The following is a 21,387-nucleotide window of genomic DNA, read 5'->3' as shown; positions in this document are numbered from 1 at the left end:
TCACATGACTCAGATGCATTTACCTTCACTGGTTCTTGCGTTACTAGGGGCTGGTTATCAATAGCTCCTGGTTTCTGAGGATTAAGCTGTAGTAAAGTATTCCCATTGGTTCCAAGGAAACACTGGTTATTATTGTCCGAAGTATTATGCTGCCTAGCAAAACATACATCATCTCTATTTCAGTTCATGAGTCCATAACATAAATAAATCAGTTAAACTGTTGCATCCTCTTTTTTTCGTTGTTTTTAAAAAAGGCTGTTGAAGAAGTTTGCTATCCTTCATACTTCAGGAAAACATGCAACTCTTCCAAATTACAGAGTGACAAATGTACTAGTGCTCTCAGAAAAGATAAAGAAGTAGATAAATGAGATCCAAATACCAAAGCAGATACTTACACAAATGCTGGTTTGAAAATAGCCTAACAAGGTTTGCATGAGCAAATGTGTTTGACATTTGCTTGTTGTCTGGATGTTTGAATATCAAACTCTTGAAAATCTTATATACAAAACTGAATATATATGCAATAATGCCTTCTTTTTATTTTTTCCTCTTGAAACAGAAAGTATTTTTATTCTTATAGAACCTCCTTTTGTTATGCAGAACACTAAATCTAAATTTCAGGTTAGAAAAAAGAAAGAACCTTTAATCTAAAACTCATCTCCCTTCCTGCCCTTCCTCTATTCCCCAACCCCCAACCCAAAAATGATCGCAGTCATTTATCTACTGTAAACTGAAGCTACAATTTTAAGATACAGATTTTAAAATACCAGATGCAACATTCAGCTGTCTTATAAGGAAAAAAAACATCACCTCAAATTCTCACAAGAACTGACTGAACTAAAAATCTCTTCTTCTTTCACAAAGATGTCTCCTAGAATCTGCACAAACTCACTTAAATCACATGCCCTGTAAAACTGTAAGTAATTTTTCCTGATTTCTTTTCTGCTTCTTTCTCCTTTGTAGTATCTGAGGTCATCTCATTGCAAGACGTAGTACAATACGAACTAGGTATGAGCTAGAAACAACTTAATGTGAAGGGGGGGGGGGAAATCCACTCAGAGAATAAATGATAGGACAAAAACTATCTTGGAAACAGTTCTGGAAACTAATCATAACATAAAAGATGAATTGCTTTTTAAACAAGACTGTTTCTTGTTTATCCACCACAGACTAAAAAATCCCAGTAATTCACTGATGTCCACATGTAGGCCACTTCTGCAATCTAAACTGTGTTATCTTTTCGCCTGGAGGAATCCATGCAGTATCTAGTTTTCTCAAAACCTGTTCTACATTAAACCTCCAAGGAAAGAAGATGCTTACTGCTGCTAGTAGTCTCTGAGGCTTCTGATGCAGTAGAAATATTATCTGAAAACTTTTCTTCTGTTGCACTGAAGTAATTAAGACCTCCCATTTTGTCTTCTCCCTGTTCTGAAGTATTGGCTGCAGCAGCTATGAGTGAATTCATACCTCCACTCAAGACAGATGAAGGCTCTATCACAACAGGGTTTGCATCCTAAAATTGGTAGGCAAGTAGAAAAGTTAATTTTAAGCCAACATCAAAGACATTTAGCATCAGCCACATCAATCACCAACATTCACAGCTGTGTGACCACTTTTACATATCACACTGAGCTTTATAGAAAAAAAAAAATACTTTCTAGATCTACTGATGAAAAGTCTGCAGAAACAAACAGCCAAAATTATTAAACCAATCAAATAAACTCTTCTGTACAATATAAAAATTGTGAAATACCAGAATTATTTTCTCTATCTAGATGCATAAAAAGACAACCATTTTAGACTGCTATAATTACAGACTGTAAGTATTTGAAGATTTCTCCTTGTTGAATTTCATATGGTTAAATGAGAAAGCAAGCACAAGAACAAAAAACACATTCTTTCCTCAAACCTGCAACATTTTAGTCTTCCCTAACTTTGTTTTGAAACAAACTTCCCTTGTTTCCTTTGGAGAAACAGCACTGCAAAGGCAATCTGGCTTGTTCTTAGGCAAGATAAAGGTGGGAAAAAAAATTTGCATCCCCCAAAAGCACAACTTGCCAGTCCACTACAGACAAGATGTAAGAAGAATCCTACCCAATTTAGAGCACCAGTCACAACAAGAAACATCAATAAATGAGAAACAGAAGAAAAAGGAAATTAACTGAGTCTTAGAGAGGAAATAAAAAAATCCATGCAATGAACATCACTGGAAAAAGTGTTTTATGTTGTCCCTTATTTATCACATCACTAAACATAATATCTTGTCAAATAACAAAACTGTGCAGCAAAGCTAAAAGTATAAAAGACTAAAAAGTATGTTGAAATTACAGTAATCATTTACAGAGTTTCATGGAAATTCTGAGTGTTCTCTTTGCTCAAGAGGTAGACAGAGTGACTAATGGCATTGTGCTATTATGCAAAGGATTACGTATGAAATCATGTGCACATCCGAGTACTTATACTATGACAAGGATCAAATTACCTAGTATTTCAGGCATTTAAGCCATCATTTGTCCAATTCATTGTGCACAAAGAACAACTGTAATTACATGGTTAGTTAATGCATACATTGCAGTTTTCCAAATATTTTTAGGTATTTGTATTTATAAAATAACTCAGATACTTTTATGACGACTTATCACTATCTAAAACTCTTTTGAGAAGTAGTTTATTTCACTTACTCTACATTCTTGGTTGTGTAACCTGCAAAGAACATTTATCTCCACCTTAATTAAATTTTATTAAATTTAATTTTATTAAACATGCTTTCTTTTGTAAAATTCATAGTGATGCTTTAACTTGAATATTTTAGTTGGAGGGTATTAAAGAGCACCCTGTAACTATAAGGTTACAGTACGACTCCTTTGATCACCATCAGGTACTGGACTACTTTTTGTCATTGCCTATAAATCAAATTATGCCAACTCCCTCCTTTATTTGTCCAGAAAATGCATAGTGTGTATTTGTGGCCCAAGCAAAGTCAAAACCAAAACAGGCAGCTTTATTATCAAATGGCTCAAAAGACTTAAGGGAAGTACTATTGTGAGAGTGTATTTTTGTTCAGAAAAGTATTTTGACACGCAGGAATGATGAAACAAAACACAGAAAGAAGTGACAGTTTAATGAAATTATAGTGAAAAGCTCACCATGTGACAATGATTCAGCAAAACAATTATTTTCCACTAAGAAACATGCTTAATTTCAAGCATTATTGGTTAAGCAGTCATTTGCTCCCCACTCTTTTTTCATCAACACATTCACAAATACAAAGAAATCACTTATTCAGTATACATTATTATTATACTTACATATTTGACATATTCTTTCCACTGGTGCCACCATGGCATTGCAATTAGAAACCAGTTGTGCCCTGGCTGAAGGCCATACCTGCTTTCTCTTTCTAACCAGCCTCTGCACATAACGAATGAACAACATGAAGAATTAGTTGAAACAGGGAAATTAAAGTCCTTCTTTTGAAAATACTAAAAGGTGATTCTGAAACCCAGTTAAGATTCTGAGCAAAACATGTACCTAATAATCTGTCCTTCCTCTTCTGGAGTGGCAGGTCGTAGCCCCAAAACTATATGACACACCTGGAAAAAGAAAGGAATTCTTACCTAAGAACTACACTACTATGGAACAAGCATTAGGTAAATGAAAGAAAAGAACAACTCTAAGGGGACTTCAGAAAATTCTTTTTAATTATGTAGCAAGGTTACCTAAAATTGAACAAATCACTAAAAAAAGAAGTATTTTGAGCTATGAGATTCACAACCTGTTCCCACTGTTAAGACAAAAATACCAAGAATGTCAAATGCCCCAAGACAATTTAAGGTGAACAGAAAATGCATGTTCATTATTTTCACGTCTGAAGCACACGCTATGAATGATCACAGTAACTGACATGCATCAGATACATATATACATCTTAATGTTTTGTGTGTGTGTATATATATATGTATATATGTACTGGAGAGAGGGAACGAGGAATTGGGAGAATGCAAGCTGCTGGAAGAGGATAAGCCAAAGGTTATAAAAAAACCAAACAAACCACAAAATGGAAAGGGGAAAAATGGGGAGAAATGGTTATATAAGGGACTGAAAGGAAAATGAGCACATGAAGAAACCGAGAAGTTTAAAGCAGTCCAACCAACCAGTCACCACTGAAAATGCTCTCAAAATGGTAGAACATTTCTGAATGTCTGATGCTTCTTTTTTTTTTGCGCACACACACACTTTTTTTTTTTTTTTTTTGAAACAAACACAGAAGAAAAAAGGCACCATCCCCTAGATGGCTACTCGATTTGGGTGGGGTTTTAGTCCAAGTACAAGACAGCAGTCCTAGATGGCTAGTATTTTACTCCTCTCTTCCTAGTAAAACCGTCCTGGCCTTGGCTGCAGTGACGTCCCTGGCTGGTTTCTCCCAGCAGCTCCCCAGCCACAGGGCATGTGGCAGGGAGTGATGAGCGGAGGGAAGCAGACTCTGCGGGAGTCTTTGTTTCCCGTTGCAGGGAGGAGGGTCAGCTGTCTCTTCTCCGAGACGGTTTTCAAATTGGTTGCTACTCATAACATGATTCATAGTCTTTTCCTTATGTCTCTTTTGAGGCTATCAATTTGCATCTCAGCTGGAGATTTCTAATGACTGGTGAGATATCTTATTTAAATTTATATTACAGTGTGAGAGACCATTGCACATTCTGAATAAAACAAAGGCCATTAGCTGCTGGGAAGCAACAGATTTTCCAGCACACACAACACAGCTGGCTCTGATGTTTCTTTTTAAACTCATGTAACACTATGCAAGTATCAGATTCTTCATATAAGCTAACCCCGCTGCAAACAAACCAATTTGTTGTCAAGCTTTCCAAGGCGCTCCACTCAGACTACTTAGCTTTTCTGTCTGCAGATGAGACACACAAGCTCATGACAGTCGAAATAAATGCCCAGACAAATCAATGGCAGACTCTGTCCTGTGTGAGTGTGCTGCTGAGCCTGCAGCATGAGATGAGGGTGCCTCGTATGATAAAGTTCTCAAAGGAAATAAAAATAAAAATCTAAAACAAAAATGTTTTAGTTGCTAACTCTCTCAGGAGAAAAAAAAATTGTAAATGAGACCTCCAACAAGCAAAGTGTAACAACTGTGATGTGTAATCATCATCAAAAATTTATTAAACATTCATTCATTCTACCTCAATACTGCATAAATATTTGTTATTTAATCAATACTAAGCTATGATAGGATATTTGACCCCATACAGTCCAAAAATAAAGTCAGCCGTTCTTGAGAAGGTTGTGATGTAAGCAAAACCTGAAGCAATTAGAGATAAAAAGAATTTGCAGAACTTTCTGATTTTATTCTTTTCAGCTGTGGTGTAGCTGATGGCCTCAGGATACGCTCACTCAGTCCCCATTAAGTTCTTGGAAAAGTATAGTTCAAAATGCAATTTATAAAGTAGTCTAGGGTCATAAACAGGAGAATCAGTAGTATGCTATTCAGGTAGCCTCTCACAATAATTATTTGTTTTTTTTAAACCCACACCGCTTCTTTCTGATGAAATATTTCTCTGCTACAATCTGACCGTGTAACTGATTAAGCTTCACTCGTAAGATGAGAATGGAGTCCACTGGTTCCCCCTGGCCCTCCCTGGAAGAACTGAGACTGTCATACGGGGCTGGAGGTGAATACTAAATTAGGGTAAATCTTCAAGGCTCCATTAGGATTATTATTATTTAAATTCAAAGTATCAACCTCTACAGAAAACAGGTAAGGAACAAACTGCAGTGAATGAAAATACTCTTAGGGGGTTATTTTCTGCACAAAGTAAGTCAGCACTAAAATATGACTGTTTTAAGGATTTATAAAAATCCAATTCAAGCTCAATTAAAAACAAATTCAGTACACACTTAATCCTCAGCTTCTGCAACACAACAGTGATATGATATCACAGCTTTCAAGGACTGCTCCATTAAAGAAACCAATGAAAGGTTCCTTAGACAGCCTTAACAGAAAGTGTAAAGGGAAAGTGGTTGTAAGGAGTTAGCAGTACCTTTTCTCATTTCCTGTGTCACTTTCTTGGCAAAGATTTGCAAGAACAACTGTTTAAGAACACAGCCTTTCTCTAATGGAAAATATAACTGCTGATACACTTGAAATTTCTTTTCATTTTATAAACAGTACACTACGTTCACTTTAGCAAATTATGCTTTAGGCATCTCCATACACTGGAAAGAATAATAATCAAATAGAGAATCATTTCGTCAAGGTAATGCACAATTGCAAAAACACGTAACTTATTGCAATAGACAACACTGTAAGCACGGTGACACAAATGCTGATGCTGCACTTTGTGGCCACGCAAAAAGCTCATGACTTAATTACCATAATTTTCAAGTTTAAACTTCCTCTAAACATACCTGAAAAAGTAGGTTTAAAAATTCATTGGCAAGTGCACTCTTTACACTCCATATCTGGTAGTCCTCCAGAGTGAGGTGTCCGAGCTTAGTTAAAGGGAGGAGAAGGAAAGGGGAAGGAAAAAACATCAAACCATTAACCTATTTCTATTAAAATGCTCATTAAATGTATCATACAAGGCATGACAAAGCCAGTGATTTGATAAAAATTAGAATCTACCACTCTGATAATAAAATTTGGTCCAATGAAAGAAGAAAAATCCAGTTTTAGCATAACATATGCAACCTAGAGAACGAAAAAGCTTTGAGACTACAGAGGATGAACTATGCACAGCATGTAACCTTTGCTCCTGCTCTCCATCATTCAGATTTAGTATTCATGTCAACTGCAGTGGTCATAGTCTCAAACCATGAAACCAGCAGATGCAGTATGTGACTGCTCAGGGCAATCACTGCGTAGGAAACAAAACAAAACTAAGACAATCTAAGACTTTGATCATCCAAATGAGCTCTGCACATAAAGATACTTGCATCCATTCAGAAACCCACCATCTTCCTCTGCGGGTTGGGAAAAACTATCTTGGATCATCAAGTCCTTATGATCTTACCTTACAACACAAGTCCTATTAATTCTTAATCACTTGCAAAGTTACAGTAGCATAACACTGAGCAATGTCAGAGGACCTCCTGATTTTCAACAATTCAGTGATAGGATCAATCTGAATTTTTTCCATTGTAATATAACTCAGTCATTTTTACAGCAGTGCAGTTACTCCGCTTCTTCTTACAGACCATTTTCTCCAGAGTTCACACAGGTCAAAGCTAACATGTGAAAAGAGGTTAAGTAATTTATGTAATTACTGCACCATCAGCTCTTCCCAGCACTACATTCATGATGCAACTATGAAAGATATTCTGAAGACTTAGTCAACTTTTTTAACTTTTTTTGTAGGAACAAGACTGCTATACGCTTGCTTATAAACTACCCTTTTTAAAAAAGCAAACAATAAAAACCTCAAAGGATGAAAGAAAGGGATCACTGGAGCCATATTTTCTACTGCTTTGGTAATGAAAGAATTACAATAAAATATTTGCCCACCACTTTCTTGGGAGTACAAGCAGGCAAGACAACTATTCAAACAAGTAACTAAGCATTTCCAGACATTCTTTATAGTTTTTCTTAAATTATTTATAGTTTCCAGACACTCTCCCTATAGTGAAGCAAAGGATGAAATAATGGAAACAACTTCCCCTATATGGCTTGCAGATGATAGCGCCTATCTCGAAAAAGCAGGAACATAATTAAAGATTTACACACGGCTAACCATAAAGCACAATATAAACTACTAAGACTTCTTGCTGTGTGTCACGACAGTCATGACAGATGCCTCCATAGTTTCACAGATACTTAGCTCTGAAACAATATCGTCATATATAGTTCACTGGTTGTATATAATATTATTGCAAAGTAGTTTGATAATGATAATGCATAAGTTACTGAATTAATACAGTTCTATTCCAGCATAGGAAGATAATGTGTCTTTACATAGCATAAAATAGAAGATACACTAATGCACTCCCCCTTTTTTCATAAGATCATTTTTAACATGAAACAAAAGAACAGTTTCTCCAGAACAAAAGTCAAGCATCAGATTTAAAACTGGTATTAATTATACACAGCAAAGCCTTGCAAACAGTATATGCTTCAAATTAATTTCATCTGGTTATGTATTTTTGGTTTAGTTTCATATATAAAAAAGGCTTATAAAATTCAAACATGTTCTTTCTCTCACAGAACAACGTGGAAAATTTTAATGGAAAATTGACATTTCTTGAAAGAGATTCTTTTATTGACACATCTCTGCTTTAAAGAAAGCACAAGATTTAACTTTCTTATAAATCAACTGAAGATACTAGAGTATAAAAATGACAAGGAAAGAACAGCAAATTCCTACCTTTGTGGTATCATGCATATTCAAAATATCTTCTACAATTTCAGACAAATCCATGTCCAATTCCTTAACAAACAAAAGGATTAGAAAACGGCATTAAATTCTCACAGCGCTCTCTGGAACTGCATGTGTTCAGAATAAAAATATAACTGTAAGAAATATAAGAAATGTTGATGATACCTCTATGTAATTCACAACTGAGTGCTTCCAGACAGTTGTACTTTTGTACCTAAGGTTTCTTTATATGAAACAGCATACATTATAGTCAAGTCATTCTGCTTTGGTTAATGGCAGTTCAAAGTTGTGCAAGGTAAGTTACATCCAGTTATCAATACTCCTCAGCTAAGGTAGTTCAAGGAAGCCGGTATTTCACTGAAACCATGTTCAAACAACATTCACATTCCTACTTTTGAAGGATGACTTTAAGAAACAGAAGCAAATGAATAAAAGAACAAATATAACTTACAGGTATTTTATCAGTACGGTTATCTTTCCAGACCTCTAAAAGTGCAACCACCATTTCTTTAAGTTCAGTGCGAGACAACACACCATCCCGGTCAATGTCAAAAACCTTGAAGCAAACTGAGAAAAAAGGAAATTACTTTTCTATGTTAGAACTACTCAACAACTATTTTTTTTTTTCTTGCAGAATGTAAGTCTGCAGAGTCACAAGAACATGATTTAGTGCTGACAGTTTTGATGAGGCAGGATGCATGTGTGGTAGTGAGGAAAGGGAGCAGCTGTGTTTAATAAACTGAAATCTAGATTCCTGCAATTCTGTGCTGTGTTTTCTGATGTGACATAGCAGGGAACATATGTGCATCCAGAAATTTCCAGTGAATGATAGCTTTTCAGTTGCAGCAGTATGGCTTTGGAGAAGTATGGAACAAAGGTATTTCAAAACACAAGAACCTTGCAGGGAGCCAGCTGAAAACTGGACAGTAAAAAAGCCAGAACATGCTATTTACCACAAGACAACCAAACAGGACATTTGTTTTATATTATATCTAATGAATAGATAAGTGTTTGCCCTTTCTATATTGAGATACACACTTCTGCATCATAATGCAGAACACTGCAAAATAACTTCTGAAATATATTTTTTTTCCCCAACAGGTTTGTAATTTACAGAAAGCTTTGGGTAAGTTCTAAAATATACAGAATTAGGTTTAATCATCCTTCATAAAAGGAAACCTTGATATTTAAAATTCCTTTAGTTTTTTAACTTCTAAAGTCTGTCACCTTTCACAGACTCACGTTCAGTGGAAAAAATTTCTAAAAAGGTGGAAACAACTAAACTTCATTGCTCAAACTGAAAAACTTCTCTAAAATTAACAGTTAACATTTTGCATACTTACACTTCTGCCTTTCTGCCAAGGGTCCCCTGCAACATGCTGAGAGCCCACAGGAAATTTCTTTAAAATCTATGTGATTGTCTCGGTTTTCATCAAAAGCATTGAACAAACCTGCAAACCACAAAAGCATCTCCTGTAACAGCATCTGGCTGAAACAGCTGACAATCATACTTAGCATTTGCATGAAGGGTTAATGGTTAACATTTGCAAGGAGAAGTACAAACACTTATGATTATAACTAATTTTTACTAAGTGTAATAAAGATAATTAAGCACTACTAAGACCGTTTTAAAGGTGAATTAGATCACTCATGTATGGCTAGACAAAGTGGGGGCCGGGGGCGGGGTGGGGAGGGAATCAAGAATTCTGAACAGTAGCCTTATTTTCACACCTTCCTTGTAATGACTGATTTATAGAGTGTACATCTAAACCAGTATGGTCAGGACAAGCATTTTCACAAAAGCTAAAGGACCAAAATAGTAAAGGTACTCAGATGCCAAATGCTTTGGCTTTTCCAAAGTACCTGATAGAAACTCCTATGAAAATCACTGAATACCATTGCAGATTTGGCCCTAAGTGAGTTAGGAGTTTTAGTTACCGGTCTTCAAAGGATTTAAGAGTTCTATTCATTCAGCACATATAACTTGGTTTTATCCCATAAATTTTTTTTTTTAGTGACAATGACTCCGTTGGACTATCCACAGAAGACGTATGGAACGACCAGAAACCATTCAGGTTTCCCCACAGCAGCTGTGTAAATTTATATCACTAAGTAGATAAAACACACTTAAGGAGCAAAAGGATGTGGGGATATATCCCTATTGAATTGAACCTAAGTTCTGGTGTTTTAACAGCTTGCATCCACTGCAGATGAATTTCCCATTTTGTACTTGCTGCTGCCACTCGTCAGTAAAGCTGACCATTTGGTGATAAAAAATTGTCACTCTAGCTAGGACCGCAGACAAAAACTAGCATGTAAGTGGAATGTTACTTAATGTCCTTATGTTGTGCAGTAAATGGCAATTAGACAATTGCAACCTCCGGTTATTATCAGAGTAGCTTCAACTTGAAAGACCAGCTTGGTTATTAACACGTCTGCATTGCAACACACAAATCTCCTGACCAAGTCTTCTGAACAAAATCTTCCTTAACTTACACTATTAGGGAAGACCGTTTCATCAACTGCACGATACAACTTCTGACTTGCATGCTGAATTGTCATTTAATAGATGAAACTCACATTTGACAGTTTAAAAATGGTCTTCTATTTTCTCTCATTCAGGGACAGCAGTATACTTTGTCATTACAGAATCTTAAGGAACCCAGTGAAAAATTTTAAGCAGTCTACAGGGCAAATTATACATAAAGTTTGACATATTTCCTGACAACTAATAAGAATGCAACACATAGAAGCACCACTTCCTTCGTCATTCCAGATTTCCAAACAAATACAGATTTCTCAGGCATCTTTTCTCATTTTCAAACATTCAGAACTCAGTGGAATGCATCTCTGTTATTTAAGCTTAAAATACATTTTAAAATAGGCCCACTTTTAAAGCCATAGAATTTGTATGTCAGTAGACCATCAGGTTCTGAACACCACAATAACATCACTTCCTCGCACATTTGATCGAAGTTCCATACCTTCACTCAGAGATGGATGAATAGGAGGGGAAACTAAGGGGGCAAATGTTTCTAAATCAAAACGTCCAGTTCTTGATTGAGCTTTTAGCAGCCAGTATCGTTTTTCGAGATCGATGATGTCGGATTCTTCCACTGTATAATCAACAAAAATAAAAGAAACTTTTGGTAATATCTAGACCGTGTTAGAATTCAGCACCAAATAAAAATGCAGCATTATTTTGTCACACAGAGAAATTATGTTCACTTTTTTGTGCTTGACTCCTGCATATAAAAATACGAGCATCACACAGAGAAATTATGTTCACTTTTTTCTTCTTGACTCCTGCATATAAAAATTAAAAATATGAGCAGTAGACAAATAAAGATCCAATTTTACCTTCTTTATCTACAGAATCACCTTACCTATTCACCATCTAGGAGTTCAACATCAATAACACATCATCACAAGTGTTTAGAAATACAGAAATAAACTTTTCCCACTGCTAAAGGCTGCAGCAGTCTCTTCATTTTCACATATTTCTTCTTGGTGAATTGAACAGGTAGATTTATGTGCAATATCTTATTTTCCCAAGGTATCCACTATTTAAATCCTCTAAAAGGATGCGAAGTAGCATTTAAAAAAAAAAATCCCAGAACTCTTACGGAAAAAAAAAAAATTAGTACTTGGCTGCTCTTGAAAAATTCCTTTTTTCAAAATATAAAATAGTTTGTTTCACTTTATTATTTATACCATAGATGCACTTAGAAACCCATTGGGGAGTGATTATACATGCCTAGAAGACACTTTATACGGAGGAACTTACAAGCTAATTCGAAGAAGGGGAAAAAAACAAAACCCCAAAACCAACCATGAGTAAAACAAGGTGCTGGGCAAAGGTGAATAAAAATAGCCAGAGGAAGAACTTTTGTTTTCTTTCAAAACATTATATACAAATGCCGGTCTCCTTACGTTTTATCTTTGAAATTAAATATATATATATAAAAATATTAAGTTTCTGCTCAACAATACTTTTAGCCTTTTTACATATCCAAGTGTGTCACAATGCTGCTTTAGGTCAGTGCAAATTAATTGGTTCTCAAATAGATATGAAATGACAAAGCTGTCTATATTAAGAACCACTGCGTGTGATCCCATTCCCAGATGGTTCTGAGTCTTAAATCCACGCCAGCTTTCTAATAGGTTTAACTTGAGCTATTTGGCCTGGTTTAGTCCACAAAAACAATAATAATCCTGTAAGGCTTAAGAACAGAAGAGACGCAAAAAAAGTTGTTTATCAAATTGAAATTTTATTGATTTCTTTTCCTATTTCTGTCATTAGGAGTAGTAATTTAATCAGAGTAGTAACTTAGGTAAGCTATAGTAAGCATGAACTAGTTGTAACTACCTAGCAGGCACATCATATAATGCATCAAAAACTACACAATACCTTACCCTCATCAGCAGAAAGTTTGGAAAAATTCTGACAAAAGATTAATATCTGAAGGAGAGTTGGAGGAGTGGAAGGGGTTTGCATCTTCCTGTAAAATATTTTTAGGCAGTCTAACTAGAAAAGTAACATCTGAGAAAACATGTCCTCCTTTTCCTCCGTACATTCAGTACAATCACTAGACAGACCATATAAGAGCATGCAGAACACCCACACCAAAGCTGCAGTTCTAGGGTCACATTAAGCTAACACAACTTCAGGCTGAACAGAGACAGTTTACCTTCCCCCTTAACCCCAGGCACGTGCTGCAGCATCCTCACTTGCATCATTATCAGCTATTGTGCATTTGCTTAGTAATTGAGATAAGAGAACTGATCCAGAAGAAAAACTAAACGGATTTCCTTTCTCCCCTCCCCCTCCTTCCTAGATGGATCAATTCCCTTATCTGGCTTACCATCTCCTGGCTCCTGATTGTGTTGTATTCACAGAATCATTTGGGTTGGAAGGGACCTCTAAAGGTCATCTTGTCCACCCCCCCTGCCGTGGGCAGGGACATCTTCAACTAGATCAGGTTGCTCAGAGCCCCGTCCAACCTGGCCTTGAATGTTTCCAGGAATGGAGCATCCACCACCTCTCTGGGCAACCTGTGCCAGTGTCTCACCACCCTCAGCGTAAAAAGTTTCTTCCTTACATCTAGTCTGAATCTACCCTCTTTTAGTTTAAAACCACTACCCCTTGTCCTATCACTACAGGCCCTACTAAAAAGGCTGTCCCCAATACATAAGGAAGCAGTAACCTAAACATATAAAGGAATGTTATTCTACTAGAAATCAAGAAAGAAATAAAGCAGTTATTTCTTTGAAGATCAGCATATAGAAATATCATAGGTGCTTAGGACTGCCACAGATGTAAGCAGCTTCATGATCCTAAGCAGAACAGTTAAGTGATGTAAAACTGCATCTGGTATGTTCCAAGAAATACAGGGATGTCTTGATGATTTAACGACATACCTGCCCCACAATGGTCAGCTTATCAACAGATGAGAAAAAATCTGCCAAATAAAATACACTTTCCCTCAATCTTGTTGCCTCAAGGTACCAACAGGTATTGGGGTGCTACAGTACTGATAAGAAAGAGCTCGCAAGACATGACATTAGGACTAGAGTACCAGTATTCTGCAGGAAATACAAGAAAAAGTATATTCATGGAGTTTCAAGAACAGAAATAAACAAAAAGTAAAACAACAAATGAAAGGTAAAAGCCACTTTATGAGACAGAACCTTAAGTAGACAAAGAGAATCACAGTACTATTCTACTACCTAAACAACTGCACATAAAGGGCAAGTTTGTACTATCATTTAGAAGAATGGCACATACACATTATTGCTCTCATTAGCAAATACAAAAACATTATGCTAACTCTCTTGAGCATGAGCATGTAAATCACTTTGTTTCCTTTTAATCTACCTTTGCGACTAGGAAGAATAACAAATGTGCTAGCTGCACTTCATTCTCAAAATGATGCAACACTAAGAACATTCAAAAAACATAAAGGAAGCTTACATTGTCTTTTACTGAAGAGTAAATCTGCAGAAACCCGCTTTCACTGGCAGGTGGCTTATTTATCTTTAGTAATTAAGAACTGAAAGATAGGTTCTCTGGCAAAATAAAACATTCTCCAATATCTACAGTAGAAGCTAGTAGTGCTCCATTTTTTAAATTGTACTTCACAGATAGTTTCTACAGTGCTAACTTTATTGCTTTATTATTTTAATGTCAGAAAAGAAAGGTTATCAGAAAGCACCTTATCTGCATTTCTGTCAAGCAGTGGTTGAAATTACACGGTCATTTAAAAGACAAAGAATTTTCAATTAATCATTTTCAAAAGAATAGCTGATAAGTATTAGCGTAAGAGCTACACTGATATGATAGCCAAGGCAGGTCCAGTGTATTGACTTTCCACAGAAGAGCCAAACATTTTAGAAAGTAAAAGTGACAAAGTAGTAAATAACATTCTTTGTACTGATTAGACTTACACAACTTAGGTTGAATACAAGTAAAAATGTGACAAAAGAATATTTTTCATTCAGAGTAACAATGAATTGTAGCAATAGTTTCACTTACATAAAATAAAGAAAGATTAATTGGATTACAGCACACGGGAAAGTTCAACTCTGCAGTTGAAAAGCCAGCTGTTACATAATTTGATTTCCCCAGAGTGATTTTTTGCACATGATCTTGTAAATCAGTCTCAGGATATGTAGTGCACCATCTATTCCTCCATAAATGTAAACTAAAAGAAATCTCTCGCAATTTATGATATACATATAATCGTATTTGTTATTGAAGTTTAAATGAAGCATGATAAAAGCAGACTGCACTTATTATCCAAACATACTAATGTGTCTGAAAAAAATGCCATATTCTAAAGAAGTTTTATATAGACGAAGGATTCTACCTTTTCAAAGTATAAAATTTTTTTCCTAATGCCTGTTCAAATCACATCAAGAAGCGTGAACTGGGCTTTCATTCGGTAGTTCAAATTTTAAATAACTTACAAATATTTTTAAAAATGTATCTTATATATACAATATATTCCAAAACACCAGAACAGACTGGCTTTCTAGGCCAAGTAAGTATTCACTTTTGTCAATTAAACACGATACGATTATTTGAGCTGACACGGAAATGTTATGCACCTGTGAAATTTAACCATACACTACCAGTTTACTACCATATGCTATTTTATGTCTCCCTCGTCACTTGTCCATTAAAAATATGAAAAGCTTTCAGATCTGTAAAATTATGAATAGTGTTTCTTAGCTCAATTCTCTAAGAATGGGACAAGTATCATCAGAGGAATGGTAATGTCAAGTACACCTCAAGCTACAGTCTTCATATTGTAAAGGAAGAACAGGTAAACATTTTCAGCAAAAATACGCATCTGAGAAACTGTAAATCTACTAAAAATGAGTTAATTTAAAACCAGCTGCCACCCTGTGATTGACAGTCAGGTTGCGTGACAGTGATAAACACTAAAAAAAAGCATCCTTCATTTTAATGCCACTTCCATGAAATGTATGCCCTTCTTAAATACTACATAGGTAGAAGCCACGAATAATCTTCTGTCTTAGAAAAAAATTTAAAAACATGTTTTCATTTCAGGCACTATTTATTACAAACCTTTATACGACCAGAATTAATTAAGTATTTCAATATATTTTAAAACTTTAATTTTTACCCACCTATTGGTACAATCCTCTCTGGTTCACAGCAGTAGAAGCATACCATATTCCCAACATCTTAACTGAAACTTGATTTGTTTTACTGTTTACCACGATATCCTCCACGCAAAACCCAGTCCCCTGCCACAGAGCACGCTCTTCATTGCACAACGGCCGAGTCAGAACCAGAGACTGAATGACTGAACGCCAAACAGTATTTCTGACCAAACACACTTGTTTGTCACTTTCAAATTAAGACACAGAAGACTCTGGGACCTGGGCACAGAGAGCTGCTTCGCAAGACATAAAATAGCCCGGGAACTAAGAGGATAACAAAGTGGCAAGATGCAGATTAAGCGACACTGAGGCTTTTTCTTATTGGACTAGTCTGCTGGAATACTTTCTTCTTTTTTTTTTTTCTTCCCTAATTGAAAAATGGACAGAGAGAGAAGGGAACATTATAACTTGAACCAAGATCCTTAGGTGTGTCAGATGCGACTCTCCAGGCATTTATTTAGCAGAACACAGTGTATCACTGCCTTAGGATGGGAACCGATACAGAAGAGGTATTAAACACTACAGTTCCTCTCAAAGCACAAGTGTTCACACACTCGGAAGAAAATAGGACAGGATGAAATATGCTCTTAAAGGCACCTTTAATAAATCCAAAATCTTCAGAACTGTCTTCTAGTGGCCCTCCATACATCATTAAGAGATGGTGTTTCAAGAGTGAGTACCACAGCTGAAGTGGGCAAGCTACAGGACATGTATTTAACATCCAGACAGCCTTTTAATGTGAGCAGAGTGAAGCGATCACTTCATTTCACTTTTCTTTTACAGACTCACATCTTCATCTTACCATAAAGCCCTACAGGTTTCTAAACCCATCCCTGACAGAAGAGGTTACTTCCACAACATTCAGTTTCAATTTTATACTGTTTCAAAAACTCACTCTTCCTTTTCAACCATGCTGTCTGGTTAGCCAGGGCTTCTCTCATTTATTATGTTAAATTAGCCATAACTGTATGTTCTAAAATACAATTATTATACTGATTACACACTGCTTACTGCATCTCAGTACGTAAGAGCTGTTCATAAAAAGCAGGAGCATTTTGATGAACTTTTCTGATGACAGAAAAGAGTCTCTTCAATTCAAAGGAGAATTAGGATGGTATTTAAAAAGAACTCAGTGACACAAGAACCAGATAACAAAGAAGTACAAATTACATGGTCTGTCAGTTTGAAACCAGTAACCCCTCTGATAAATGGGAGTGTTCTCCCCATGGAAAAGCACTGAAAACCTGAGTATCTAAGCCCACCACATGACAGTGAGACACACCAAAACAACAGAGTCATAAAAAAGGCAACCACCACCTATACTGCAGAAGAAGAAATATTTCCAGCCAAATAAAGGAAACTAATGAGGCCTCACCTGGAGTCAGTGTGACAGCAATGTATCACCCAAGTCTGAGATGGAACAGGGGATGGAGGCACCTGGTATGACACAAACCTGAACTGAGCTCAGTTTACTTTGACAAAAAGGTCAAGAAGAAACGTAACAGTCACTTGCATTTATACGGAATGGTTAAAAGGAAGGAGAGCAGAGACCATCTGAAACCAAGGACAATGCTGACAGAAAACTAAGACATAAACTGCCTACAAATATATGTAGATGATGTACTGGAATAATTTTCCCCAACTGGAGAAAAATAAATAAATAAATAAAATAAAATAAAAAAAACAATAAGCCTCAGTATCTTATAAAAGGAATGACAGAGTGACCCCCAGGGTCTGCACCTGGTGGGGCAGGAGACCCCTCCATGTGTCTCACGTTCCTGTACGTCTGTCTGCCAAACTAAGCCACAGAAAGCTGTACTTTGCAGGTAGGGTGGAGTCAGTTCCACTCTGATACTTACAAGAGTGCAAAGCAGCCAGGGTAGGCAACAAAATGACATCCTCCAGTGGCTGAGAATTGTTGTATTATTGAATTACTGCATTTAGACTTAGAATACCAGAGAAGATTAGGTGTTTAATTTGTAATTATTAAGGATGTATAATGATTTGGGGGAATATTCCCCTATAGAGAATTTTAGTGTTAGTAGTAGTCCCTGACAGGATTTATCGTTGATTTACATGCTCCACTACAGTGCTATGCAACATGATAACGCAATATGGTTTTAAAAAAAATAATTAAAAAAAAAAAATATCGAAAGGTACTCAATCATACTACGAAACTGAGAAAATCCAAACTAGTGCTAGTTGGTCAGTACTCCGTGTAGGAGAGACTCATATCCCTGAAACTGGTTTTTGGGAGCAAAGGTCCAAGAGAAACTTAAGTTATTTTGGTAGCTTTCAAATGAAAGGCTTTGTATTTATGATTTCAAGTGAAATGGAACAAAATTTGATTAAAAGTAGCAAGTGTGTGCAACTTCCCGTAACTTTAAAATTTAATTTCTAATTATGCGTTGAGAAATATAACTAAAGTCACCTGCATACCAATATAAATGTTACTTACAAATGAAAAATTAGAATACCTTTGTTTCCCTGATAGCTTGGCTCATTAAGCAAATTAAATGGAGTCACTGATGCTTTGCAATAAAATGTTCGCTGTCTGTTTCTAAATCAATGTTAATAACTTTCACTATTTTTACCACTGCAATTTTTCATGTCTCTGACATATTATTCAAGATGTTTCATGGGAAGCACACTGTGAGAGTAGGTAAGGCTTGGTAGGAGGGTCTGAAGCTTGAGCCAGGAGAGGGCGCGCTGCAACTCAGCCGGAGTCCAGCAGCCAGGTGAGAAATTCGTAACTGCACTAGCAAGTTTCACAAATTAGTCTTCATTTTACAGCAAAAGAAATTTTAAAACCTTTCACTCTTTCACTGTATTCTGCTAACAGTTTTTGGCTAGGTTTACTAAACACTGTTACTTGTTCTCCCAAAAGGCAACCATTATCCTAGGTAAAAGTATTAAAAACAAGCCTTCATTTAGAGAAAAGGAACCGTCGTAACAGCTTTTACTGTTTTACACATTCAGCTGTGTTTAGAGTACTTCCGTACTAAATTTCTTATTCTTTTTATTGTCCTGATTAGACTGCAATTATTAAAAACTTAAAAAACAAAACAGCAAGGCCCCAAGTACTCATACTTTACTGCAATTACTTCCGAGTGCTCAAGCACTTCTATTTTCCTTACTTTTGCATCTGTTGTATGAGATTCCTACACTGTCTCAAATCACAAGGGAAATCATCGGACACATTATAAAGAAAGTATTTGTCCAGACCTGGGGGAGGCTGGTTAGCTCACCAGCAGGTTAGTTCACCAGTTCATCTTCCTACTATCTTAAGTTTCTGTCAGTTTTCCACATCTGTCATTTGAAAGAGACCAGGCTGCAGACATCATTATACAGCACAACTACATTGTTTTTTCTTATGACAACATTTAACTGGAAGATAACAAAAATACAGTAAAGTTTAACTTTATCTAGAGGTCCAAACATAACTGTCATATGAGCTTTCCAAATCTGGTTAAGTATGCTGAGCCTGTGGACAGTATGCAGTCTGACATGTTTTACTGATTCCTGAGCCTGTGGACAGTATGCAGTCTGACACATTTTACTGATTCAAAAAATACATGTAAGCTACAGTTTTCTGGAATACAATGAAAAGCTTGATCCCAGATCTGACATGTACTTGACGATTCAATAATCACTTCAAACACTCCCAAATATTTTATTTCAGCTTTTTAACCCTAACAATGGAAAACTTAATTTTTCACTCAGTTCTACCTTCGGTACACTCAGCCAATGGCTTACAAAAGTAAGCTGTCAGTAAAGAAACAGAGACCACCAACAACTACTAGAAAACACTGAATTTTTCAGTAGTCTGATGCAATATATAGCAGAAGAAATTAGTTTTTTTTTTTTCAGAAGTTAAATTTTTTTCACCTGAGAACATAGGTTGTGTTGAAACACCCAGCAGAGACCCAAAACTCTGCAAACATATTTCACAAGGCTTAAAAAAATCTGGTAACTTCTCCAACAGAACATGTAGCCATACAAACTAGCACACGTAAAAGAGCAACCACGCATGCATGTTTCCTAGAAAAGAAAGAAGACTAAACACTTCCTTCTGTAATTGGGTTTACAGTATCAGATGCCGCAATACACAGGAGTGTTATGAAATTATTATAAACCAATTTGATCACACAGAGCATAAAACCAAATACAGAAATATTACTTGAACTTCTAACCTTAAAACATAAGAAATTACAAGATACACCTTTCTAAGAGGCAGAGTGAGCTGATTTTAAGACTGAAATTTCAACAAAGATGATGGCTATGCTGAGGTGGGATCACTGAGTCTACTATGCAAATCTAAGCAGAGCGCAAGACAGTTGCTTCATGAAGGAGTCAGTATACGTAATAGCAATTAAGCAAGATTTGAGACCGTACAGTTGAAGATGTCAAAGAGGTTAGTTAGAGGGGACAACAGTCATTAAATGGAAAACAGACTACGCTCCTGCAGAAGGCATGCTCAGGAAAGGATTATAGGGCTGAAATGGTAGCATAGACACCGTGATTAGTTGATAGGTCCTTGCAATCAAAAAGGCTCAAATGTAAACTGAGGTACTTGAGGCAATTTGATTTGCTAGAGACTGATTAAGTAACTGGGAATCTGTTAAGCCAAAAGCTGAAAAATTTGAGATGAGAAGATGAAAATAGTCTCTCTACAAAATGAAAAGAAAAAAAAAGTAAATACTACAGTAGAAACAACTATAACATGGAATCACCTGAACAAATTTTTTCCAATAATTGGAACAAATTTTGTCCCCATTCTTTTTTTTCTAATATGCTTCTCATCCAGTCTCCTTAATTTTGTTTATAATTATAGCACTTCAGCCTTAATTTCTCTAATTTTTTGTTTAAAAACGAAAAAAATCTCTTTGCAAATAAGCTGAAGAAAGGAAAGCTTTCTTTTTGATACAAGAACGTAGGTGTGGGTTGGCTAAAGTAGACCATTTATTTCTTGAATCATTTATTTTGCACATCTGAAATAGCTGGGAATACAGTTGAGGGCCTGGCTGCAGATGGTAACACCGACAGGTATACCAAAACAGAAGTGAGAACATCATTAAAAATTAAATAAAATCTATTAAAACAATAGCTCTTTTTTTTATTATAAACCTTAGTTTCAGTATAAATAAACTTTCTGCAAAAAGCATAGTAAAAATTGTTCAGAAAGTTTCAATTTCAAAGCATGAAAAAAAAAATCAAAGTAAGCTCTGAGGTAACATCCAAAGGCCTGGGGTAAAGCTTTTGTGCTGGTTTTGGCTGGGGTAGAGTTAATTTTCATCACAGTAGCTAGTGTGGGGCT

The 21,387-nt window shown here is 36.0% G+C and overlaps 1 protein-coding gene across 1 annotated transcript in view; it reads right to left on the bottom strand.

Moving 5' to 3' along the window:
* Window positions 1-21,387, bottom strand: part of USP32 (ubiquitin specific peptidase 32) — a 65,443-nt gene that overhangs the window by 24,162 nt on the left and 19,894 nt on the right. The window contains exons 6-15 of the mRNA XM_019471780.1: window positions 11,363-11,494; window positions 9,722-9,829; window positions 8,830-8,945; window positions 8,367-8,429; window positions 6,415-6,498; window positions 3,532-3,593; window positions 3,309-3,411; window positions 1,298-1,513; window positions 811-878; window positions 24-174 (exon numbers count right to left, since the gene is read on the bottom strand). Coding sequence (XP_019327325.1) covers window positions 24-174; window positions 811-878; window positions 1,298-1,513; window positions 3,309-3,411; window positions 3,532-3,593; window positions 6,415-6,498; window positions 8,367-8,429; window positions 8,830-8,945; window positions 9,722-9,829; window positions 11,363-11,494 — 1,103 coding nt within the window. The remainder of the gene's footprint in view (window positions 1-23; window positions 175-810; window positions 879-1,297; window positions 1,514-3,308; window positions 3,412-3,531; window positions 3,594-6,414; window positions 6,499-8,366; window positions 8,430-8,829; window positions 8,946-9,721; window positions 9,830-11,362; window positions 11,495-21,387) is intronic.

The sequence above is a fragment of the Aptenodytes forsteri genome, unplaced genomic scaffold (assembly GCF_000699145.1).
Source record: "Aptenodytes forsteri isolate BGI_AS27 unplaced genomic scaffold, ASM69914v1 Scaffold66, whole genome shotgun sequence".
Lineage (NCBI taxonomy): Eukaryota > Metazoa > Chordata > Aves > Sphenisciformes > Spheniscidae > Aptenodytes > Aptenodytes forsteri.
Note: the sequence above shows the minus strand (reverse complement) of the source record. Positions and strands in the feature narration are given on the sequence as shown.